At 38.1% G+C, this 23,133-nt stretch overlaps 1 protein-coding gene across 4 annotated transcripts; it reads right to left on the reverse strand.

Annotated features, from left to right (window-relative positions):
- Positions 1 to 234: 234 nt before the first annotated feature.
- Positions 235 to 15,284, reverse strand: LOC134541269 (WD repeat domain phosphoinositide-interacting protein 2). Of its 4 annotated transcripts, none has more exons than XM_063384566.1 (10): positions 15,069 to 15,284; positions 14,384 to 14,466; positions 11,028 to 11,194; positions 10,005 to 10,199; positions 8,574 to 8,845; positions 8,152 to 8,325; positions 7,051 to 7,158; positions 6,881 to 6,978; positions 5,217 to 5,282; positions 235 to 1,509 (listed from the first exon to the last, which is right to left on the reverse strand). In XM_063384566.1, exons 1-10 carry the CDS (start codon positions 15,203 to 15,205, stop codon positions 1,400 to 1,402), a joined length of 1,410 nt encoding a protein of 469 aa, XP_063240636.1. In that variant the 5' UTR covers positions 15,206 to 15,284; the 3' UTR covers positions 235 to 1,399. The 4 variants fall into 4 exon arrangements, with proteins under 4 accessions (XP_063240636.1, XP_063240637.1, XP_063240639.1 ...); XM_063384567.1 differs by having other exon boundaries at positions 5,226 to 5,282; positions 15,069 to 15,274; XM_063384569.1 differs by lacking the exon at positions 15,069 to 15,284 and adding an exon at positions 14,544 to 15,024.
- Between the last annotated feature and the right edge of the window lie 7,849 nt (positions 15,285 to 23,133).

Genomic DNA, 23,133 nt, shown 5'->3' on the forward strand with positions numbered 1-23,133 from the left:
ATGGCATTTCATTGCAATTGGTCATCCTGTAGCTCTCTTCCCTGTCCATCGAGAGCTGCTACTGACTGGGCAGAGGCTGACGGGGAGGCTCCCCATTGGTCCGCCGGCCCGCTGTGTGCCATAATGCTCATCAGTAGTTCAGTCTGGCAGCACTGAGCTACTAGCACGTAGGTGCTAGTTGCTGACACATCAGCACATGATCTCAGTGCAAGGTTATCAAATAAGACTAGTGACTTTATAATAAAAATTTTATGCAAGGGAAAAAACTTTCTCCTAGCTACAAACAGCTGACACTCACTGTGTACCCGAACACCCACCATAGACCACCACTGAGTCAGCGGCACATCTCGACCACATGTTCTCTAGTATGTTGTCAAACACGGCGAGATTGTTGCATGTGCATAGCTTATACTTAAACATTAAAATTAAAAGTTTTTATTAATGTTCCTAATGTTTGTATATTGGTAAAATTGATATATTTGAAACTCCATTTATTATTTTTATCCTGGTTTTTTGTCCTTGGTTTATCAGTGATATGAAGACTCAATTTGGTCCCTGTAACACAGCTTCCTAAGGCCTCGCCCACCTGGGCATAAATATGACACAACTTAAAAACTTTGAGATTCAGATTGGGGTCTATTTCCAAAAAGCACTTAATAGTACTTTGAGGGCGGATAGTAGTCATGTTTCCAGATTTATTTTTTAAAATGTTTTTTTAGAATAATAAAAATGGCAGAATGCATGTTTTCAGGATAATTTTTTGGCATGAAAATCTGATTATAGAGATTCTTGAAAGCACTCAAGGGACTTGTTGCATTACACCTGTATCTTTATTTATCTGTAATAATGTTATGGTTACCACTCGAATCTCAGTTTCCCTATGCACAAAGAGAAGACTGTGCACCAGTCCACAGCTCTGCGCTTGGTGATGCCGCACTAGAATACCAGCGAACACTGCACCACCGACACAGTTACACCCCGTCTATACCTTCCCAAACACATCCCTGCCACTTGCACACCAACACCAGTTATAGCTCACAAATCAGGCAACAGGCCTAGCAAACTAACCACTAATTTATTTATCAATGTGATATTTTTTTAACAATTTTTTAAAAATTATATATTTTTTTATAGAAAACTGCATTGGTGGCAAGCACAATGCAGCTCGGACATCCTTGAAAACACGTTCCAATAACATAATGTACACATTTACAAACACAAAATACACGTACAATATCAGAACAATGACAACAAATCAGAAATAAGAGTTCTCCGGACAGAAGAGAAGAACTTGAGTAGTAAAGCATAAAGCGGTTTTTAAATGGATATGTTCACACGACCGCACCATCACGTATTTTCGCCGGCCAGCTGGCAACGTCACAGCCGTCGCCCAGTGGCTTCACTCGGTCTTCTGTGTCACCGGCGGGAACTCCCCATCGTCTTCGAAACGAAACCCTCCCTTCGGGGGTGACTCCGTCGCTGCTGCCATTTCGTGAAACTTCTCAGAGTCTGCAGAATAACACAATGGACTAGTGAGTAGTTTCATTCTAGTTACAAGTGTATAATAAACACCTTGCCACTGCCAAGGTGTTTAAACAAAGAAGTAGCACAGTTCTTGTACCAACTGAAAATAACAGTTAATATTTCCTTGTGTATAAGTAAAAGTTACAACAACCTGCTCGTCCAAACATGACTTGGATATTATTTGATAAAAAAACATGTACTATACATTTTAAAAACTTCAAAGCTTATAACCAATATTTCGATATTTTATCATGAACTTCCTTGGCAGACTGTAGTACAGCACTGGCTGTCATTATCGGCCACAGTCCCATGTCTGGCTACCTGAGTTACTTCTACCATCAAGATCACTTTATAAAGCAGATTCATGCAAATAACTATTATTCTAGTGATACACGCATACTGTGACAAACCACGAACCTAGGAACTGAACACACAGTAATCACTCTTACAAACTAGCCACGTAACCAACAGTCAAAGAGTTCTTGCCAGGTTGTAGTACATGCACCACACTGTATGAAGTCAGTGTCTCGGAGGATGTATACAGCGAGACAGGGCATGCTGCCTACACAGTCCCGCCGCAACACACCTCAACACAGTGTCACCAAAACCTCCCAAGCACCCGGCTAAAGCAAAGCTACCCTCACAACCTGCAACTATCACCGGCATGCTGGTAACCACTCACAAAGGAGCTAGGGTGTTCGTGAGAAGTGCATTCCCACAAGACAATACTGACCAGTTTACAAGTAACTGGCTGCAGTACCCGGTTCTTGCCCGGGCGGAACACAGGGTGATGTATTGTCCGCGAGTTAAAGCAAAATGGATAGCACTATATGACAGTGTATGGACACAGAGAAATGACACACAATTGCTTTTTTTTATGTCTACGACCTATTATTTTCTGTTTACCCATGGTGAACGGTTGAACGGTATAGAAGTTCATGCGCTGCAGCGCCATCTAGCGGCAAGTTACAAAAAAATTGATATCGTGAAAAACCTTCACCATGAAAAAAACATTTCAACGTGCCAAATTTAATGGCGATCGATCAAACTGTGTCAGTTTTTATTGACATCATATATACCAACATCCTATTTTTTTTATATATATATATATATATAGATATAGATGATAGTTTTTTCCCTCATTTCATCCGATGTACAGATTTTTTTACCTCGAACAGTTTTATTATCAGTGTAGATATAGATGATAGATAACCATAAATCTGTCTAAAACCTATTTTCCTATACATTAGAAATATAGGTAGGTATTTCCCACATACTAATTCAGAACTACTAATATGAAGTTATTTGGAATACTAGTTAAAATAATCTTATTCATAAAAATTTCAAGAAAAGTACTTATTTTAATCTACATGTGTGTATGTGTGTGTGTGTGTGTGTGTGTGTGTGTGTGTGTGTGTGTGTGTGTGTGTGTGTGTGTGTATATATATATATATATATATATATATATATATATATATATATTTGTCTTGTTTTTGACAAATGTGCAGCCTCCTGCCAATATAGTTATATGATTGATTTGAAACTGACTTTTCTTTATCAACTTACTATTCTCAACAGATAGACAGCTTAACAAGGTGAATTGGAAATGTAATTTAATTTGTAATGTGACATACGTAGGTGGTTATGCCTCGAGCCCGTACACCACGATGGGAGCTTTTGTACAAGCTGCAGCCCAATGGTACAGTTACAAGCAACTGTATATGTTTCTACAATATTTCTTTACAGTATAACTTAATAAATTTATTTTTGTGGAAATTCACACTTTTATTCACACATATGCATAATTTTTTCTTGTAAGTACAGTTTGCAATTTTTTTAAATGACACCTTTTTAATCCTAGTAGCTTCAGCGAACAATCCACGGAACACCTACGCATGTCATATCTTCCCAAAATGCAGTCCCCACTGTGGTTGGTCCGCCTTGGTTATCACACGTCACTAAGGACGAGAACATGTTGTATGTTTCTCATTCGTCAGAGAATGTAACAGAATACTCATCCTGAGTTTTCATATATTTTTCCCAACCAGCTGAAATTCCCTTAATTTGTTTTTAGCATATTCAAAGTATGCTTTTCATCTGTAATTAACATCTTAACATCTAGTGTGCCTTGTACTATAAGCGAGCTTGGCAAACGACAACATAGGTACACAATTTTGTGTAGTTTTTAATTGCTTCTGAATCATTTCTTGTCCATTAATAAATGCCATGTTCATTAAGTTTAATAGTGAAAGCACATTTGCAAATAATTTTCAAGGTTATGCTTACTGGATATTACATGTTTCTGAGAATTCTCATACTTACTTCCCGTTCTTGGAACTTTTATCTTAGTTCAGATAGCCCTCAATAAGTGGAAAAAATATTTAGCTAGTCGTAAATTATTTTCCGAGGAAATAATGTGAAGAACTTTGGACTTGAACCCTAAATACAGAACGTGACCCCACATCCATATTTTGTATTTATATATATTTTCTAAAATAAATTTTTAGTAATAATAAATTGTATCATAAACAATAATGAATTTAATGAGTGAAACTAACCGCTGTGCATTTTTGTACTTTTTTTAAAGGTCAAGAACGGTTGTTTCTATCCAGTTTATACAGTCTACTTGTAATGACTGTTCTATGAGTACTAGCTGCATGTGCTGTCGTTAAGTTGTGTAGTATGAAAGTAACAACAAGCAAGTGTAATCCATGTTCTTAGTGTAAATCACGTGAGTTTCTTGCCAGGTATTCCACACCAGAACGGAAATATACATATGTACATAGTTGTTACATTAGAAAACCTATGAATGCAAAATGTAAAAGAGGAAAAATATAGACCTCAACTTGCATTAGGTTGAATATGGAAAGTTTTTATCTTAAATATAAGGCACATCAATACATAAAAAGACTTCAAAATCAGCAAGATTAAAACGTGGCAAAGCTTAAGTATAAAATAATGTTAACTTTTCATTTCAAGCTAATGAAATATCACAATTTTTTAAATCTGGAATTAAATAAAATTAGTATTAGAAATAAAGTTGCTATCAACCATACAATTATTTCTAATTAATATAACAAATATCTTATGAATTAACTGAATATGAAAATTGTGTATTTAAAATACATTACATATTTGTTTCATTTTCAAAAAACCCACGAGTCTTTTCACAGATATGGAAACAATAATTTTTGTTTCCATTTCTATTTTATAAAAGTTCTTGATCATTTTTCTACCATTTTTCTTGAAAACAGTAATTTTCTCATAACCCAACACTAAGAAACATAGCCTTAGTACCACAGTGGAACCTTGCTGATACGAACACGGGCTATTAAAAGAGGACTGAAGTTACAGTAACATATAATACACACGTAGTTTTACTGTAGAATCCTTTGTAAATCTAAACTATATTTACAAGAGATTTTCCCTCCATTGAAACAGCAAGTTGCAATTACTTGAAAGGAAAAATCTGAGTTTTGCCAAAAGCAAACCTATCCCACGACCTTGAGAATTTTATAATTATTCCACTGTTACGACTACGAGCAAATTCTCTGCGAGTGTCAGTTCCCACAGTTGCGAGGTTCCACTGCGTACGGGCAGACGCACAGAAGTGTCGTCGACTGGAAGCAAGCGAGCTGAGCCGGCAGACATGCAACAAGTGGTAGTAGTGTAGCTGAGAGCACCAGACATACCAACAGTACCTGACATGGTGCCCGGCGAGCAGCCCTTCAATATCCCAGCGTAGCTACTAACGGAGCCTGCGGAGAAGGCAACAACAGTTAACCTCGACAGTACAGTGCACTCCATCGCCTCTGCCACACAACCTCCTGCTCCTCGCAAGCGACGGCTTGCTACAACCCGAGCGCTGCTCCTTCTGGGTCAAGTACGATCCTGTACGACGCTACACCGTACGTGCGTTTCTCTTTCTCTCTGGTCACGCAGATTACCTCTGTGCGAGCTTGCGTTAACGAGCGCAAACATTTTGTTTTGTTTTTAATCAAGCCAACACATTAACATCTAAAATCTACTTGAAAATATAGCGTGGCACGCATGAGGAATAACTGAATAGTAACGAAAACTCTTATATTGTCGACTGAGCACAAAAAAAAAAGATTCAGTACCAAGTGAACTTAGCAAAAATTTCTCCAAAAATAGAACAAAGCTTAGACAGTTTTTACATTAAGAGGAAAACACGCAGTCCTTTTTTTACAAAACACAAAATAGTTGCAACTTTAATTTTCAATCATTGTTATTAAGAAAAAAATATTATATTTTATTTTCTGCGGACAGAGAATTGGATTAATTAAAAATTCATCAAAATACTTTCATAGACGCCATGATAAAACTTCAAAATGAAACCAGAGGATGACACTGCTGCGCCCACAATGCAGACACATGTTCCCGCACTCTCAGGTCGCTGACGAGGCCTGTTCGCGGTGCGGGAGCAGAGGTGACAGCGACGTCAATCATGCAGAGTAGCAGCCTGGCTCGCAATTAGGCTCCTGCAAATCCTGTTTTTTTATTCCAATTGAATACCAAATTATTCCCGAAACATTAGATATTTTTCTAATTGAATTAAACACACAGTGAACCATTTTATTCACTTTTCACACGAGTGCACGAAAAATTTATGCAAAATTCAGTAAAATAAAAAAAATGAAGAATATGTGTACAGAATCATAATTGGAGTGGTGGTAATTTTCTTAATCCAGGAACATTTTAAGTCAGAAAATTATTTGTTTATCAAACTTGTTATACTCACTGCATTTAATTACTCTTTTTGTGGTTTGAGTCCCACTTGCTGTATCTATTTCAAACGAATAATAAAAATATTAGAATTTATAAAACCTATTCAAAATCAACTGTCACGTTAGCATGTCCACCTCTCGCAGCTCTGCTCTGAAGGCACTTGTGACACTTGTGCTCGTTAGGAAACTGACAAGGTTCGAAGAGACGGAAGCGTCTCGCCGACGTGTGCGGCACATCGGGAGCAGACGAGTCACGAGTGACGACGCGCCTGCGCTACGACACAGTGCCGCTGGTTTGATGTAGGCAAGAACAACAACAACTGTTACACAACAAAATAGACAGAGTGATTCAAGAGACCATCCAGCAACCTCTGCAAAACTACAGCACAGCTCAACATTCAACTACAGCAATGTGCAGTGTTCACTGAGCAACCAATGTTACTTCAGTGATATTGTGTAAGTAGTAAGTAGTTCCCGGATAGGAAGACCGCTCGGTACGGCCGGGCCGGCACCGCTGGAGGTTTAAGAGAGAGTTGATGATGAGACGAGGTGTTCTCGGCAGGTTGGGTGCCGGCCCAGCCGGCGCGGCGGAGCGGGGGCGCGGTCACCTGGGGCGGGCGGGGCGGCGGCCGGCACGGGGCTCGGGGCGGGGCGCGGCTCCGCGCTCGCGGGGGCACCCTCGGCCGGCTCCCCTCGCCCGTCCAACCTGCGAGGACACACGGCGTGAGTCGCGGGCCGGGGCGCAGCGGCACACGGTCAGGGCCGCGCCGAGCAGTACCTGTGCTGCTTCAGGAGCGAGAGGTCGCCGCCCTCCGCGCAGTCCAGGTTGTAGACGTACAGGAAGCCGTCAGCCGAGGCCACCAGCAGCCGCAGCACCTTCTGTATCCTGGCACACACCGTTCACGACGCTGACACCAACCACCATCTACTAGGCCCATGCCGATGTCCAAATAACAATAATTAGGGACACCTGTATTTCGCGATTTCATTTACCATCAAGGTATTTCACAAAACACTGTAGCTTTTTCTAAGAGTCATGGCAAATTGTGAGGGTGCAGCAGTACGGTGACCACATTCTCATTGGCCCCGTCAAGAGCGGGACGACACCTCTCACCGACCTCAGCCAATTAACCACAGGAGAAAAGCTACAGTATTTTGTGAAATACCTTGACACGAAATGTATTCGCGAAATACAGGTGTCCCTAACAATAATTTATTATTCATATTTGATTTGGATTTGAATGCTAACACTTCAAAATAATGAATATTTAATTGATATCAAATATTATACATGGCATACCTCGTGAGTTTGTCATGTACCAACATTCGCTGTTACTTGTGTGATATACCAACATTCGCTGTTAAGGTTAAGTTACTTGTGTGATATATAAATATAAATACCCAGTTGAAATGGTTTACGGTACTCGTGCATTTTAACAGGAAAAAAGTAGTCAAAGTCATTTCCATACCATCTCGTAAAACAATAGCGGAATAAATTGGGTGTCGATACAAAACACGGACAGGCATTCCAAATTTAAAAAAAATAATTATTATTATTTGTATAAGCTGGGAAGCCGAAGATTCACACCATTCCATTCCAAGGCCCAAACAGCTCCGAAGTTCACGGCAGTTTAACGCTTTCGCCCTCTCTTCCTGCCCACTCCCCTCTCCCACTAAATAAAACAAATTCAAAGGGAAAGAATATTTTTTTTACACCCATGTTTCGCTTCCCATCTATTGTTAATTTTTTTCAGCCACGAGAGAAAAACCGGCAAGCTATTTTCTTGTCATTTTATTCAGTAAATACAAGCACGCCCTTTAGCGGAGTTTTGTAATGAATGAAACGTCGCGTCGAGTCACGGACACCAGAGCCACTCACGCGGTGATGGCACAGACGTTGCGCAGACCCTGGAAGGGCAGGTGCACGGAGGCAAACGCCCTGCCCTGGTTGAAGACGTCGGTGACCTGCGACGGCAGGTAGTTGGCAGACGCAGACACGGCCTTGGAGAGGATGCCCATCCAACCCTGCGCCTCCTCAGGCACCTGGCGCAGCCTGCAACACGGCGCAGCCGTCACTGGACATGGCGCAGCTGTCACTGGACATGGTGCAGCTGTCACTGGACATGGCACAGCTGTCACTGGACATGGTGCAGCTGTCACTGGACACGGTGCTGTCACTGTACATGGGCATGAATTTCTTCAAGATGAAATCCGCCTTTGGCCTTGTTTACGTGTCTAGTTAATTATCCACTTTGCTGACGATGAATGCATGCACAATGAACGGACGGACGGCCGACTCACACTTGGTGGGGCTGCTCCAGCTTGAAGACGTGCACCGTCTCCGTGTTGCTGGAGCAGCACAGGAACGCGCAGTCCGTGCTGAAGGCCAGGCTGGCGATGCTGACGCAGCGCTTCACGCCGCGCCGGAACTCGTACAGCTTGGCCCCGTCCTGCACCTCGAACACCCGGATGACGGTGCCCTTCTCCGAGGCGGTGGCCACCCGGGCGCCCGACGGACTGAAGGCCAGGGCGGCCAGCGGGCTGTCGTGGGCCGGGATCATGGTCTTGGCGTGCTGCCGACACGAGCACCCGCTACCGCTACCCATCGCCAATCACCTCACACAGGCCCGACACTAACTGCTTCGGTGGACATGTCGCAATCTCACTCTGAAGTACAGTTCATCGGTGAACTCTGACAGTAACAGACACTTACCGAACCAAAAATTGCTTTAAACATCTTCTTCCAAACATGCATGCACTGGACGAGAAGTTGAACTCTCTCCTCCTATTGGTACGCACCGCGATTCTGACTCGTATCGGCACAGCTCTACCCGACAAACATTGAGCGCAGGTTTGATTTGTAGAATAATACACAACTCGGCTGGATGAGTTATGTGGGGCTTATATTTTTATGTTATATTTCGGATACATGGCAATATCGCGGGATCATTCTGGTCATGGAAACTAGTGTCCAGAACCATTACCAGAAAATCACCACATGGTTCGAGTGCAACATCTTGGGGGAATGCCTTTCGTCCATGAGATGAGAATGTCTGTGGTAAAGATGGTGGACATATTGCATTTGTGTATTAATTGAAGTGTTGATAAGTCTTACATGACATGTAAATTAAAATAATTTAATTAATTATACATGTACATGTGTCCTAGACAAACTGCAATGCAAAAGTCAGGTCATTGAACATCTACAAGACTGGGTGGTTTCTTTCCAAGTGTGAAAAGATTTATTTGAACAACAATTTTTAAAACTGTTAAAAATGTATCAGTTACATGGCATTTTATAAAGGATATTTTTACAAATGACAGGCATTTTAAACTAGTTTAGCTATAAAAATTTTTTTTTTGATAATTAGCTAAAATAACAATTATTTTGGTAATAAGCAAAACAAGATGGTAATTCTCCCAGCCTTGTAACAAGCAAACAGCACGAACACAGTGACAGCTAAAAATTAAACAAAGTTAGGTTAAGAAATGTGTTCAATTTAGAACAACTACTACATTAACTAGAGTTCAAGAAATTTCAAAAGCATCTGGAGTCCTCTTGTGGCTAAGGCAATAATTTGAAAGGAACGTCGTTTAAAACTTGTAAATACTATATTTTTTTCATCGAGCCAATAAACTGTCCCATAGTTACCTCAATTATTCTAATATTTATTTATACATATTCGACCATTGTCTCCATAAAACCATGAGTGACGCGGCGTGCGTACGGACCATGTTGACGGCATCGAAGATCTGCACCTCGCCGATGGTGTTGGAGCCGGGATAGGCCAGGAAGCAGTTGTCGCTGTTGGACGAGAGCGAGCACAGCCCCAGCGGGTTGGGCGGCGTGTCTCGTATCGTGTGCAGCACCTTCATGTCCCTGATGTTGTGGATGTAGAGGTTCTCCTCCAGACACACCACGAGGCGCTGCAACACGGTCGTCCCTCCGCTCACGCCTGGCCTGGCGTCTCCGGTCCCATCACATTCCTTCAACCATGTGCTGTGCTATAACGCAGCCCAAATGTAATATCACATTGTAAAAACCTTTGTTTCGGTCTCCTTTGCAGTAAAAATTATATAATGCTTTTGACTAAATACAAGAATATTCAATATTTCCTAAATTATCATATGAAATTTACCTTTACAGCATACAAAAAAATTAATTTTTTTTTATTTATTTTTTTTTCCAATGTTTAATGACCTAACATAAACATAATTAAAACGAAACATTACAAATTTAAACTATAAATTTGTTCTCTATGGGCTATATCTGGCAACAGAGCACACAGAAACAAGGACGGTGCTAATGGCAGAAACTGTGCATTTGAAAGATAGGGTAAATACACATTAAAATTCACACTGCAAATTAAAGAGTGAGACATGCTACAGCTGTACAGAAGTATCACTTACTGATTCGGCTCAACAAAACCAGCGTGTAACTTTCGACAATTTTCAAAGCCGTCAGGGTCTGGTGTAAATATCACATTATTTAGTCACCCGAGAGAATTAATCGTTTATTTTTTTCTTTCCCGACAATTATGGCATTGGGGCCTGCTAATTAGTACCTGGTTATAAACACGCAAAAAAAAATTAGCAATTTTTTATTTGTGCCTCTTTATGGTCATTATTTAGAGGACTACTTTTAATTCAAAAAAATCCTCTAAAAAATCGATAACTTTATGATGGTATGCAAAACCCCTTCACTCTCTGCTGATCAGTTGGAGGACGCGTGGCAGACCATCACGGAGCACTCACGGCGCGGTTCAGCTTCACGGCCAGGATGGTGTTGGAGTAGCTGTAGTTGCAGATCTCCGTGCCCTTCTTGAAGTGGCACACCTTCAGCTTGCGAGGCGACGCCAGGCTGACCACCGCGACCAGACTGCTGCTGAACAGGCGCTCCACGATGCAGATGTCCTCCGTGTCTGCCAACACGACGCAATCCCGCATGCCACACGCACGAGCTGCCACCAACACCCCACAATGTGAACAGTTTCCGGGAAAAAGAACACGCGATTTGAAAACTGCTCGAGACACCACAGAGATGTCTAATCCAAAATCCCTGTAAGGAATGCGTTGAGAGCGGATGAATAGTTCTGGTTCTGTATTTCATTTTCAAGCAGTATTTTTACGGGCGTGAAAATGGCTAAAACGTGTCACGCCCGGTACAGATTCCTGAAAGCTCTCAGGGAACTTGCATTACACCTTTATCCTTTATCGTCATTTCTTTACCATCAAATAAAGACTGTGCACCAGTTCTCAGCCCTGCACTTAGAAGTGACACTGCACTAGAAGCACCACAAGCATCGTACTTATCGTCCCGCCTCACTAACACATACACCACTGACTAGGCGGGCCCCATAACAGGACACTCCAGTACATGAACATGCCAATTTAACAAAACTGAGTTCTCGAAGTGGAACGCAAACGGACGAGCACGTGAGAGTTGTTGGTCGACGCCGACTGATGCAATACCACTCCTCGTAGCAGACAGCGATGTCTCAGAGAGAGGAGTAGTGTGTCAGATCTAGCAGCTCAACTTCTCCTCATTACAATCAGCACACTTCTAGATCTTGTTAACGAATTAACGCCAATTAACGCAGTAGTGGGGTTAAACGAGAGTGCTCCCAGAAGTGCCCGGTATGTTCCCGATGTGTGTCATAATACAATCTCAGTTCCAATTATATCCGAAAGCCTTTTACTTTGGGGTATTAAATCTCTAAAATTCTCCATGTCTTCTGGCCCTGATGGTATACCTAATTTCATTTTTAGAGGTTGCTCTCAAATATTAATACCCCATGAGCCTACCAAATGTGAAATATCAAGGGTAGTTCCTATACACAAAAGTGGTTCAAAATTAAATGTTACTAATTATCACCCATTATATCTTCTTAATTATTTTCCTAAACATTTTTAAAATTAAAAATATGTTTTCTCTCTTCCAACAAGGTTTTAAAGCTGGTATGACCACTGCTACCAATCTTATTACTTTTCTAAATCCTATACACAATGAAGTCACAAACAGGGACCAAGTGGATGCCTGCTACGCCAAGCTTGTGAAAGCTTTTGATACTGTCAACCATGTTATTTTACTTAGGAAACTGTCTAAGTTTGGTTTAAGTAACAATTTTGAAAATGGTTCTCCAATTATCTTGACAAAAGAAGCCTGTTCTCCCATTCCACTAGTGCATTGTTTGTACATCATCTCAAAATCCCTTCATGATTGTTTTACTATTTCAAATTGAGATTAATGAAATTCCCAAGTGGCCAATTTCACACCTGCTGATCAGGACCAGGCCAAAGATAAGCTTATTTTTTAAATTGGTTTTCTGACGTTTCATTAGAAATTACGACCCCAGGTGTCGGCATCAGCCCAGGCTGGCCATTGTCACCCTTCGGGATATTTTCCGCGGGTTGTTGGTACCTTTGTTAAAAGTAAAACAAAGGGACTTTTTTTTGTATTTGAGATATTAGCTAAGCTTACAGTGAACGTGTGGAAAATCATCTGGACAGGTAAGTTATGACTTGCATTTTTTTTAGAAGTAATAAAGCAAAAGACTGCCTTAATTTTTTTTTTAAATAGGTTAAATACAAACTTTTATCCTTAAGCAAGAAAACTAACTTGAAAACAAAACTTCAAAATCATTGTATGTAAACTTTTCAAGTGATTCAAGTGTCTTGTTACGACTCTGGGTTGCATAGCTGGGCCAACCTGGAAGATAACAGTGTACCTACTGTAGAAATAATTATATTATCTTTAGATTTATCTCTAACTTTAATAAACTTGATAATCTGGGTAATATAATGAAAATAATTTTTTTTTTTACCTTTACCTTTGTGTTTTTTTTGGTAAATATGTAGTTGAGCGGTATTTGCGAAAAAAAAATGTTTAAAATCTGAAAATACTTTTATTGTATGCTCTTCAACTTCCTCTTTTCATTAAAAGCGGCGGAGGTAAGAAATTCTAAATACTTTAGGAGATATTGCCGTTCTTATTTTGCTATACAAGACCTGTGTAATCATTCGACCGCCGCAATTTTTTTTATTGCCATGTGTTTGTGAATCCCTAATTAATGAAAATGGTCGATTAGGTCAGGTCAGTTACATTATAAATACTTTGAAACTAAGCGTACATTAAAAATAATATGAATTAATTTCAATGGTTCTTTCATTTTAACTGACCTGACCTAACAAACCGGGACAAAGGATGAACAGTAACAACTCACGTAAAATGTTTTTGTTACTTATTACTTGCACAACAATATCCAAATAACAAATAAGACTTTAAAATTAGAAACGTTAAAAACTCACCTTAGTTGGAGGCCTAATTAAACACCGTTTTAAACAATAAATGAACTAAATAATCACGTATTGGTTCATTTGAATTCTGGCCTATCACGAACAATCACATGACATCATTATCCAATATAAAAAATAGATACTCGTAAACAAGAAACAATGGTGCAAGCCACATGAATGCACTGGTATTGTGATGAAATTTAAAAATTCAGTATCTCCTAAAGTATTTGGAATTTCTTACCTCCGCCGCTTTTAATGAAAAGAGGAAGTTGAAGAGCATATAATAAAGGTATTTTCAGATTTTTAACATTTTTTTTTCGCAAATACCGCTCAACTACACATTAACCCGGTTTTTTTTCTCTGTATATTCCGTTGTCCACTTGTGTCTATGTATTAATGTTTTTATGTATTTATGTAACTGTCTTGTTGCTTTGTTGGCTTGTGGTCCCTGCATGTGAGCGGTGCCTGCCTGTCAGATTGTCCTGGTATGTCTTGCTCACCTCGCGTGGTTCTGACACGCTAGTAGTGACCATATGTGTTCAGTGATGATGTCTGCCCATCTTTAAAATGTAAAAACTGTAGATGGATATGTCACAATATGAAATAAATAAATAAAGAAAAAATAAACCTTTTTCATTAAAAACCTTTAGCAAATAATTGAAATGTAACAGATCTGCTTTCCTGTATCAAAAAACCCACAAAAAAGGTCAATAGAAATTAAATAAAACTGATTTGTACAGTCTTAGTTATATTTCCTAAGAAGCCTCTAAAATATATTTTTACCAATACACAAATATTAACTTGAAACCACTTACCATTTTCATAAATTTGCTCAAGGTTATCAACTGAGCTCAAAGAAAACAGTCTGTACCCTGTTTTTGTGCCCACTGCCAAGGAACTAGAACAAAAAAAATTGCACATATAAATTAATGTTTTCACAGAACTAGAACTATAACTTAAAAATATTTTAAATACCTGCATATATCATTAAATGACAACATTCCAGTTATTAACAGTATTAGAACACTGAACAGCATACAAAACTATTTAACTTGCAAACAATGTCTGCAGCACTCATCAGAGGTTTGCATAATATGACCTACTTGCCCACTTTCACTTTTTAGCACCAGAGGACGCCATACTTGCTGCTATCAGAACCAAGATCACACTGAGTGACAATAAACTTCAACAATAGAACAAAGAAATTTGTGTTAACAGTATATAATAGTTAACAGTTGAAAACAATTACTGTTCAAACAATTAGCATAGTCACTATCAAAAAACAAATATTCAACCTATCACCTAAAGTTTATCGACACACGTTCACAATGTAAACAAAGGACCTTCAAAACAAACAAAACCTCCTGAATTTACCATTTTCATTACAACATAATGTATCATAAAATATAAATTTGAGATATGAATTAAATGTAACTTCAAAATAAATATTTATTCATTTGCAACTAAAACAAAAGAAATACATTTGAGACAAAACCTTACGTGCAATCTTGATTAAAGGTGACAAAGAACACGCCACTAGTTGGGTCAGCTCCCTGATTTGTGAGGTTCATTAGTCCTGATATACCAGCCTTTAATCCTTGCGTTAACACATCAACGTTCTTTGCAAAATTTTGCATAAATATTGCGTAAATACATCGACCTTGTACAATCACTCCATATTGATCATTAACTTGCGTACAAACATAAAACAGTTGAAAACTGAAATGGATTTTTTTTGCACCCAACAGTTATGCCAATAGCAAGAACTAAAATAAAATGTTTGTTCGAAACACTTACTCGATTTGCTCTCGGTTCATTATGAGCGAAGGGTGTATTTGGGATCTAACAAATAAAACAAAGTTATGTTAAAAAATGTGTTCAATTTAGTACTACTACTGCATTAAGTAGAGTTCTAGAAATGTAAAAATCATCTGGTGTTCACTTGTGGCTAAAGCAATAAAGCGACCCACAAGCAGGCTAACAAATTTTCTATCATTGCCTTGCCTTACCTTAAATGTTATATTTCTTTAAGCATGGTTTTTACCCTCCTCTCTAATTTTTTTTTTTTTAAGCATGAAGCCCTTCCCAAATTCTCTGCCATGCATAGTCGAGTTCTTTCAAACATTTCACTGGCAGGATGCTAGCAGACCTCAATGTTTCAGACCAGCAGCCAGTGTCATCATAGACATACCAATTACCATTTTATCCACGAGCATTTGAAGTACTGTGCAGTTGTAGTTGCAAGTACATGTGGACGCTGCATTTAAGCTGGAGGTTTCTACCTTATGTGAGAGTACTGTTTACCCCCAATCGTTATGCTGTCTCAGTGAGTACACACAGGCCTGCAACACGTGGTTCAGTGAGCGTTCAGACTAGGCTGCATAGTAGCATTAATTGATGCTCTGGTTTTAGTCCTTAATCTTTATTATAATTTTTTTTTTCTAAAATTTCCAAATCTTTGAAAGAATAGAAAAACAATTTTTTGTACTAGTTTCTGCAACAATATTGCAAACAATTATTTGTTGTGAATACTTTTAACATGTGGTAAACCGGCAGATGCCCGCATAGGTACAGTTCTGGCACACTGGCTGGTGGAGCGAGATGCATGTTGCAATAAATAAGCATTATGTTGCTGCTGTATTAATTTTTTCATGAGTCACAAGTTTATGAACAAATTTAAATTACAAAAAATCATTTGATGCCATTTAAAAAAAGCAGAAGGTCCAAGCGATGCGTACCTTCTGCGAAATTTGCACACAATATCTGTTTTCAGTGGGTGCATACCAATATGATTTTACTTCCGCTGTAGATAGCTTCTCAATACAATACATCAAAGAAGAACTATAACTATCTATTTTTGTGGCCAGAAAAAGATTAAAAAGGAATTAAACTTTTATTAAGTACCTGAACTAAGTATGTTTTTAGTGGTTTCTTATGACAAAGAAAAGAGTTTACCAACAATATAAAATGATTTTGAAGTTAATGCTTTTATAGGATTTTAATCACAATGTCTCATTTTCACCAAAAGAAAACGGGAGCACCTATTGAAGCAATATATTTTTTAATAAAATGAAAGGTTCAAGTTAAATTTTAGTGGCTTTTTAAGAGAAAGTTAATAAATATTTTTAATGATATATATTACCCTAAGTAGGCGGCAGTCTTCTTGGGAACAAGGTGAAACCATAAAACCATAAAGCTGTGTATGACCCAAGTGACAAATGGCAGCCTGTGTTGTTTTACAGAATGAATGGTGAGGTGTGCGAGTGCCAGTATGTAAGCAAAACAGCAAATAATATTGATTTGACTGTAAGTAATAATGTAGGTTTTGCAGTTGAACATCGCAGTGAGGGAAAACAATGGAGACAAGGGGGAAGCAGTCATACCAACACAGGTATCTAGCTGCTCAAACATTTATTACTACTACTGTACATTCCTACATTCTACAATAAACACTGGCAATAAAATAAACATCAATAGTAAAAATACAATGTTACATTTTTTGTTTGATAAATCTTTCCTATTATTCAACTATGTGCTATACATATTTGGTAATCTTCATCACAAATGTGATGGTCATAACACCTGGAAGTACACTACATCATTTCCATTCATATTTGTACCAACCTTGCTACTGTACAAGCCTGTTAAAAAAAAAAACATTACATAGGTCACACAAAGTTTTATTCCAAGAGCACAAGACTATACCATTGGATTTAGCTTGATCAAAAGTAGCAAAACTGATATGGTGATCAATTTGATTTTAGTCATGCAGTAAATATTCTGACTGGACAGTTCGTAGACACCACATTGCTGCAGCACAGCACAGTCGTGAACAGAAAACTGCCGAGGATATCGTAATCTTAACCCAGTGAGTGTGAAAGTATCAACGGTGCTTCCAGTTACAAATGACTACTTCTTAATTTAATTTACAATGAAGTTTGAATTGATGCACGATATGCTCAACACAGCAATACCAATAAAAACTGTTTGAACTGTGGAGAGCAAAACGAGGACGTGTGTGTGTGTGAACGACAGTGGTTCGAGCCGTGCTGTGGGCTGCGCTTGGCCAGCACGTCTGTAATGCTCGTCACGTGAAGCACGCACGGGAGGCGTGCCAGCACAAAGCACTCACACGGCCTCTTACACATAACGAGCACGGTCTTCAACACTCATCTCACAACATTTCAAACGCCCAAACCACTCGAAGACTTGTGCGAGGCTCATAGCATCCTCCTTGAAAGCCTGTTGAAGCAACTGGTAAGCTTCCCTTGCCGATTTTCCAAGCAGGAAACCAAAATTACAAACACACTCTTTGTTCTTTTGAATCTGCCGTTAACGACTTCGCAGGCAGAACACGAGAGCAGCAAGAGAAAAACAATGATACGTTCAAACTTTAACATACAAACTGACACAATCTGGGCAGCTGTTTACTGAAGGTATCTACTAACCCCATCTAGCGGGAGACCTCTCTACTACGTCTACGAATGGCAGTGCGCTGTCTTAATCCAGTCAATGGTAAGAGATACAGATGCACTGGTACAGCTCTTGTGTAGAGCTATTCAAGATAATTAGACAGACTGTCTTAACTCAAAATCAGCAATTTTTCAGTTATGACACTATGTTTATTGTACATTGATTAGTGCTTTACACTTTGGCACAGATATAATACAAAAGAAAAATACATTTATAAACTCCTGTTTTGTATTACAATTCGTTTGTAAAGACAAATATTTAGTCGCAGTCAAATCTGCATGTTAGTAGTTTTATTGGTTCGTACAGACAACTTGGACACAACCAATTTTTAATAACTGTGATGTACATTCAACATTTGACTGATTGCATTGTTATTTCTTAAATTTCTTCCAAATATTTTGTATTTCGACAGGAGAGTAAAGAGAGAGTTTGCACGTCTGTGATGAACCTAGCACGAACTTGGCCAAACGTGGTGTTCAATACGCTTAAGTATCAAATCAATTTGATGCCAGAACTGTTTCGTTCACATCAATACATGTTTGTTTAGCATTCTAGCACTATAACACTTGAATGTAAAGAGTGTCTGATTGCAATAAAAACTAAGAAGTCATTAAAGAGACTAAAGAGAGTGGACACTTGTTTTGCTGTTCACAGGGTTCAAATAGTCATATTTCATAATAAACAAGGATGTAGTCATTACAACAAAATGTAAAACAAAACAATCTAAAGACTTCAGAGGACTTAAAATTATTTCCTCTAAGTGAAATGAAACAGTCAAACTGAATGTCAGCTCAAGATATAGCTGCAGAATGTCTCTCAACAGTTGTCAGTCACATTAACACAACATTTTATTTTATATATTTCAATAAACTGTTACCACAAAATTAATACAAATTACTGCATTTACCAGAAAATAATGTGATGATTATTATAAAACCTGCTGAAACTGAAAGTGGAGGTCGTATTATAATAATAAAAAAACTTGTATCTTGCTGCTGGCCAAACGTGAACTAACAGCGATGGGAATAGCTTAGTTGTAAAACTACATGATGTGCCTTCGAACTGCGTAACTCATGCCACTTTAGTCGCTCTAGTTTACGGCTTCCTGAAACACTGGGGAAGGGAGGCGTGACAGATGAGACAGGATAACCATTTGGAGAGGGGGAGATAGTTCAAGTCCACTTCCTTCTGCTTCCTTACCCTGCGGCTCTGGCAAACCCCCCCCCCCCCCCCTCCCCGTGCAATTACCCTCTGTCAAACTTCCATGCGACTAGAGCTGGTACAAACCGACAGTCTAGGATGACAATGTAAACTGTGATTACTTCTTTTGAATGTCTGTGATTTTTAACTGTGATCGGAACACAGTTCAAACCCTTCTTCTTGTCTGCTCTAATGGAATATCTGAGTAAACGGCATGTGCTAATGATGTAGCTCCGTTGCAGAGTCGTTTCAAAATGTGTAAACAGCAAAGATACCATTTAATAATAGAGAGAAACTAATATAATAAAAAATATTTTGCAAACAGCAGTATTTTTACAAAAAAATAAAATAAATTTAAATATGTTAGTAAAAAATAAATGAAATATATATAATATATCTCTTTAAGAAAATCACTATTGTAAAGCTATAAAATCTTTTACTAGTAATATTTACTATAAAAATAAAATTCAAATGATGCAGAGAAAAATAATTTAGACAAAAGTTAATGATACAAGATGTTCAAAATTGTGCGTCTTTCCCTTCTCTCCGTCGACAATTATGATAGCTATATAATGCTAAAGAATTGCTCCAGATAAGATTATTGCAATTGTAATTTACAAATAAAATAGGTAGCTTATTTATTAGAGATGAAAAGCTTGTATTTTACCGTGGGAACCAGAGTTGCGCTCTACTGGCCAGTCAAGAACTATGGAAGTTCAGTTCTTCTATGAATCACAAAGTAAAAAAAAAAATTACGCAAGCAGCTATTGGTTGTCTAGGAACAATCACACTTCTACAAAACCGAAGCTCATTGCTATTGGTGCTATAGGAGCATTCACAATTTTCCATATAGAGTTTGTCTAAACCACAGGTTGTTTTTGTGAGACCCATCTCTAAATGCGACACCATACATCACAGCATTCATTGCTTTCAGACCCTGAGCTTTCCAACTACAGCCATAGAACTCAATTTTTTTTTTTATAATTGCCACCTGCTGTTTCAAAAACGACCATATAAATAACTTTCATGAGTAATTTACTGGCAACACTAAAGCTCTAGGAGGTATTATATAAATTCACTAACATAATTTATGATTTCAGTTTTTTTTTTAAATATTTTCATAAATGTCTGTGGTCATATTATATTCAGAGTTACATTATTTTCGGGTAAATATGGTACATTCAGCATTACATACTTAAATATGAGAATGTTCAAGTAATATTAAAATCCTATGTATAATTTTTCTAAAAAAAAAGTAAATGTGTGTACATAAAATTATACAGTAGTGTACACATAAATTGAAAATGGCTACACTACAATGAAGACAAGTAAAAAAAAGTGAGCGAGTCTTTCAATACTTGCCAGAGATGTACAAACATCTAACCTCGGTAATGAGCAAATTCATGTGTTCTTACATGTTCATGTTGCAAATAAACATAATAAGAAACTTGGACACAACATTTAATGCAGAATTATTAAAAATAAAATTAAAATTAAAAATAGCTGTTTTTTATAAATAACAAAATTTCTGGATGCGAATCACACACATACTTTCTGTGCCCGCCGCTAGAATTCGCTGCCTGAACCATCAATGTGGCTTGCCACCATCAAATGCAGATAGCAATTAACAGCATGAAACTACCAAAATTTTTAACTATTATAAATGGCTCCGATAGAAACCCAGCTTTGCACATGATTTTCAACAAGGAATTTTATTAAAATACTGCCCATCGTGTTAAAATTCACTAAACTGTTAATACTATATTAGAGGTTATACTTTTATGGCATTTCTAAAATATTACCCTGAAACATTTTATAACACTAAGTATATGTTTGTATATTTCTTTTTGCTAAAATGACTGAAATCAGTCTGTAAATATTTCCTACAAACAAACCTTAACCTTACTGAGCTGATTCAACAATATTATTAAATAATATATTAATTATATATATTACATTAATATTAAATATATATTTAAAATGTTTTTTGAAGAAGTAAAAAAAAAATTCCCCTTGATGAGAATTTAACCCCGTCCTGCGATGTTACCAAGTGCGTTCTCTACTGCTGTGCTAGGTACTATATATCTTGAGATTTCAGAACATGTATTATAATCATTGCAATGCCAGTTTTCTTAGGTATTTTAAAACTTGTGATTACTTTTCACCATGACTATTTTAGTTTACCAAATGTACTCGAAGGTAGTTTCACTATCATAAAGTTTCATTTGGCACACCAATATGTTTGGTCTGTCCCCTAATGTTTACAAAAACGACTATATACAAGTTGCTATACTGGGTCCGCCATCTTTGTGTCACATTTCAGTTTATAGACTTTTGTTCCATTCTCACGAATTTACTCCTACCAAATGCTGTATACAGAGCTAAGATGTTTAAACATCAAAAAGGAGAATCTTATTCCATATCCAAAAGTGAGAGGTTTTACTGAACTGACATAGATGTCACCATCAACCCAAACAGCAGACAAAATTTATACCGCACATAACACACCACTACAAACATTAAAATTCATTACAAATTTTCAACAATCATAACAATTTGGGGATGCCATATATGCTATATTTTATTTTAAAATGGTATAATTTGTTTTTAAGGAACAAATAAAAACCACTAGGAATGTATCCATACTAGCAGAATAAGTAATAGACAATTATTTTGGTATACACATCCTTCACTGAGTACCCTTAAAAGATTATCTAAACAAATCACTATTAAAACTACATACATATACGTACAACATTTATTAACAAATTACACTCACTATTTGTATCTGATTTAAAACTGTAAACAACAAAAATACACATACATATAGTAACAAAAATTAAAGGCTACAAATAAACTGATATCAAAAAACAATTATCAAATTTGATAGTACAAAATAAACTTCATTTATAACGCTATAATGAGACAGACTAAAAGGGAGAGATTCTAGCTGAAAGTTGTACTTGCGCAGATCCTAACGTAACGCTCTCCACTTCGAGCGGTCGAGCGGTCGAGCGGGACAGGAGGCGGGGACACCGAGGGGGTGCGGGGAGAAGAATATACTCGAGTGGAAGGCAATCGTGGCTTTGGCACACTGGACGCGACAGTGCTGTTGTGGGGGGGAAGGGAAGAAACACTCTTGCATGAAGTACACTACCTTAAGTACCAACACTGCAACACAAAGACACTCGCACGTCAGCGAACACATGATAGCAACACCTGAAGTGTAAGACAACCTGTGTACTTCCCATATTGACTCGAATCTAAGACCACGTCAACTCTAAGTAGAGGGTGTGAAAAATAGTGGATTTTGGTAGTTCAATGTTTTCAATTTGAATAGTAAACTTCCCAACTGCAAATAATTCTTTAACATAAACAGTTCTCGCGCAGTTTTTCTTTGGGATATCACTACAGAGAATGCAAGAGTAGCAAAATAATAACTCTACACCTTCAGTGAAGAGAAAATTTCGTGAAGATGCTTAGTTATAATTTCTCACTGGCATATTTAAAATTGCATTGCTGAACATTTTAATCTAAACAGAGTCAAATCTCAACTATACAGTTCCAGGAACATGTTGTTCAGATTGTCCATAGATTGTCGCCACTGCCAGATGCTGCCAAACGACGATCAGCGGCTCGGAAGACAAAATATGAAGGAAGTGAATATCTAGCATCACCACCACGCAAACCTGATGTTGAAGAAAACGAGAATGAAAAGAACGTTAAGTAGAAAAAGAAAAGAATGAGAACTAAGTCCAGAAACAGCAATAGAAGAGAAGGGGAAAACAAACCAATGGCGTGAAGGCCAAAGGAAGAAGTGCAGATAAAGCTACGAATACATGTGAGATAGGAAGAGTGTGCTCAGAGGACCACAAGAAGACAGCTGCCATGA

The sequence above is a fragment of the Bacillus rossius genome, chromosome 18 (genome assembly GCF_032445375.1).
Source record: "Bacillus rossius redtenbacheri isolate Brsri chromosome 18, Brsri_v3, whole genome shotgun sequence".
Lineage (NCBI taxonomy): Eukaryota > Metazoa > Arthropoda > Insecta > Phasmatodea > Bacillidae > Bacillus > Bacillus rossius.

Bases quoted from the DNA above. Each gene is read 5' to 3' on its own strand.
- LOC134541269 (XM_063384566.1), bottom strand. From the start codon at position 15,205: ATGCAAAATTTTGCAAAGAACGTTGATGTGTTAACGCAAGGATTAAAG. The intron at 14,467-15,068 runs GTAAGGTTTTGT...TTTTTGTTCTAG, and splicing joins ACCTTTAATCAAGATTGCAC to TTCCTTGGCAGTGGGCACAA. The intron at 1,510-5,216 runs GTATGTCTGGTG...GTTATTCTGCAG, and splicing joins CACCATGTCAGGTACTGTTG to ACTCTGAGAAGTTTCACGAA.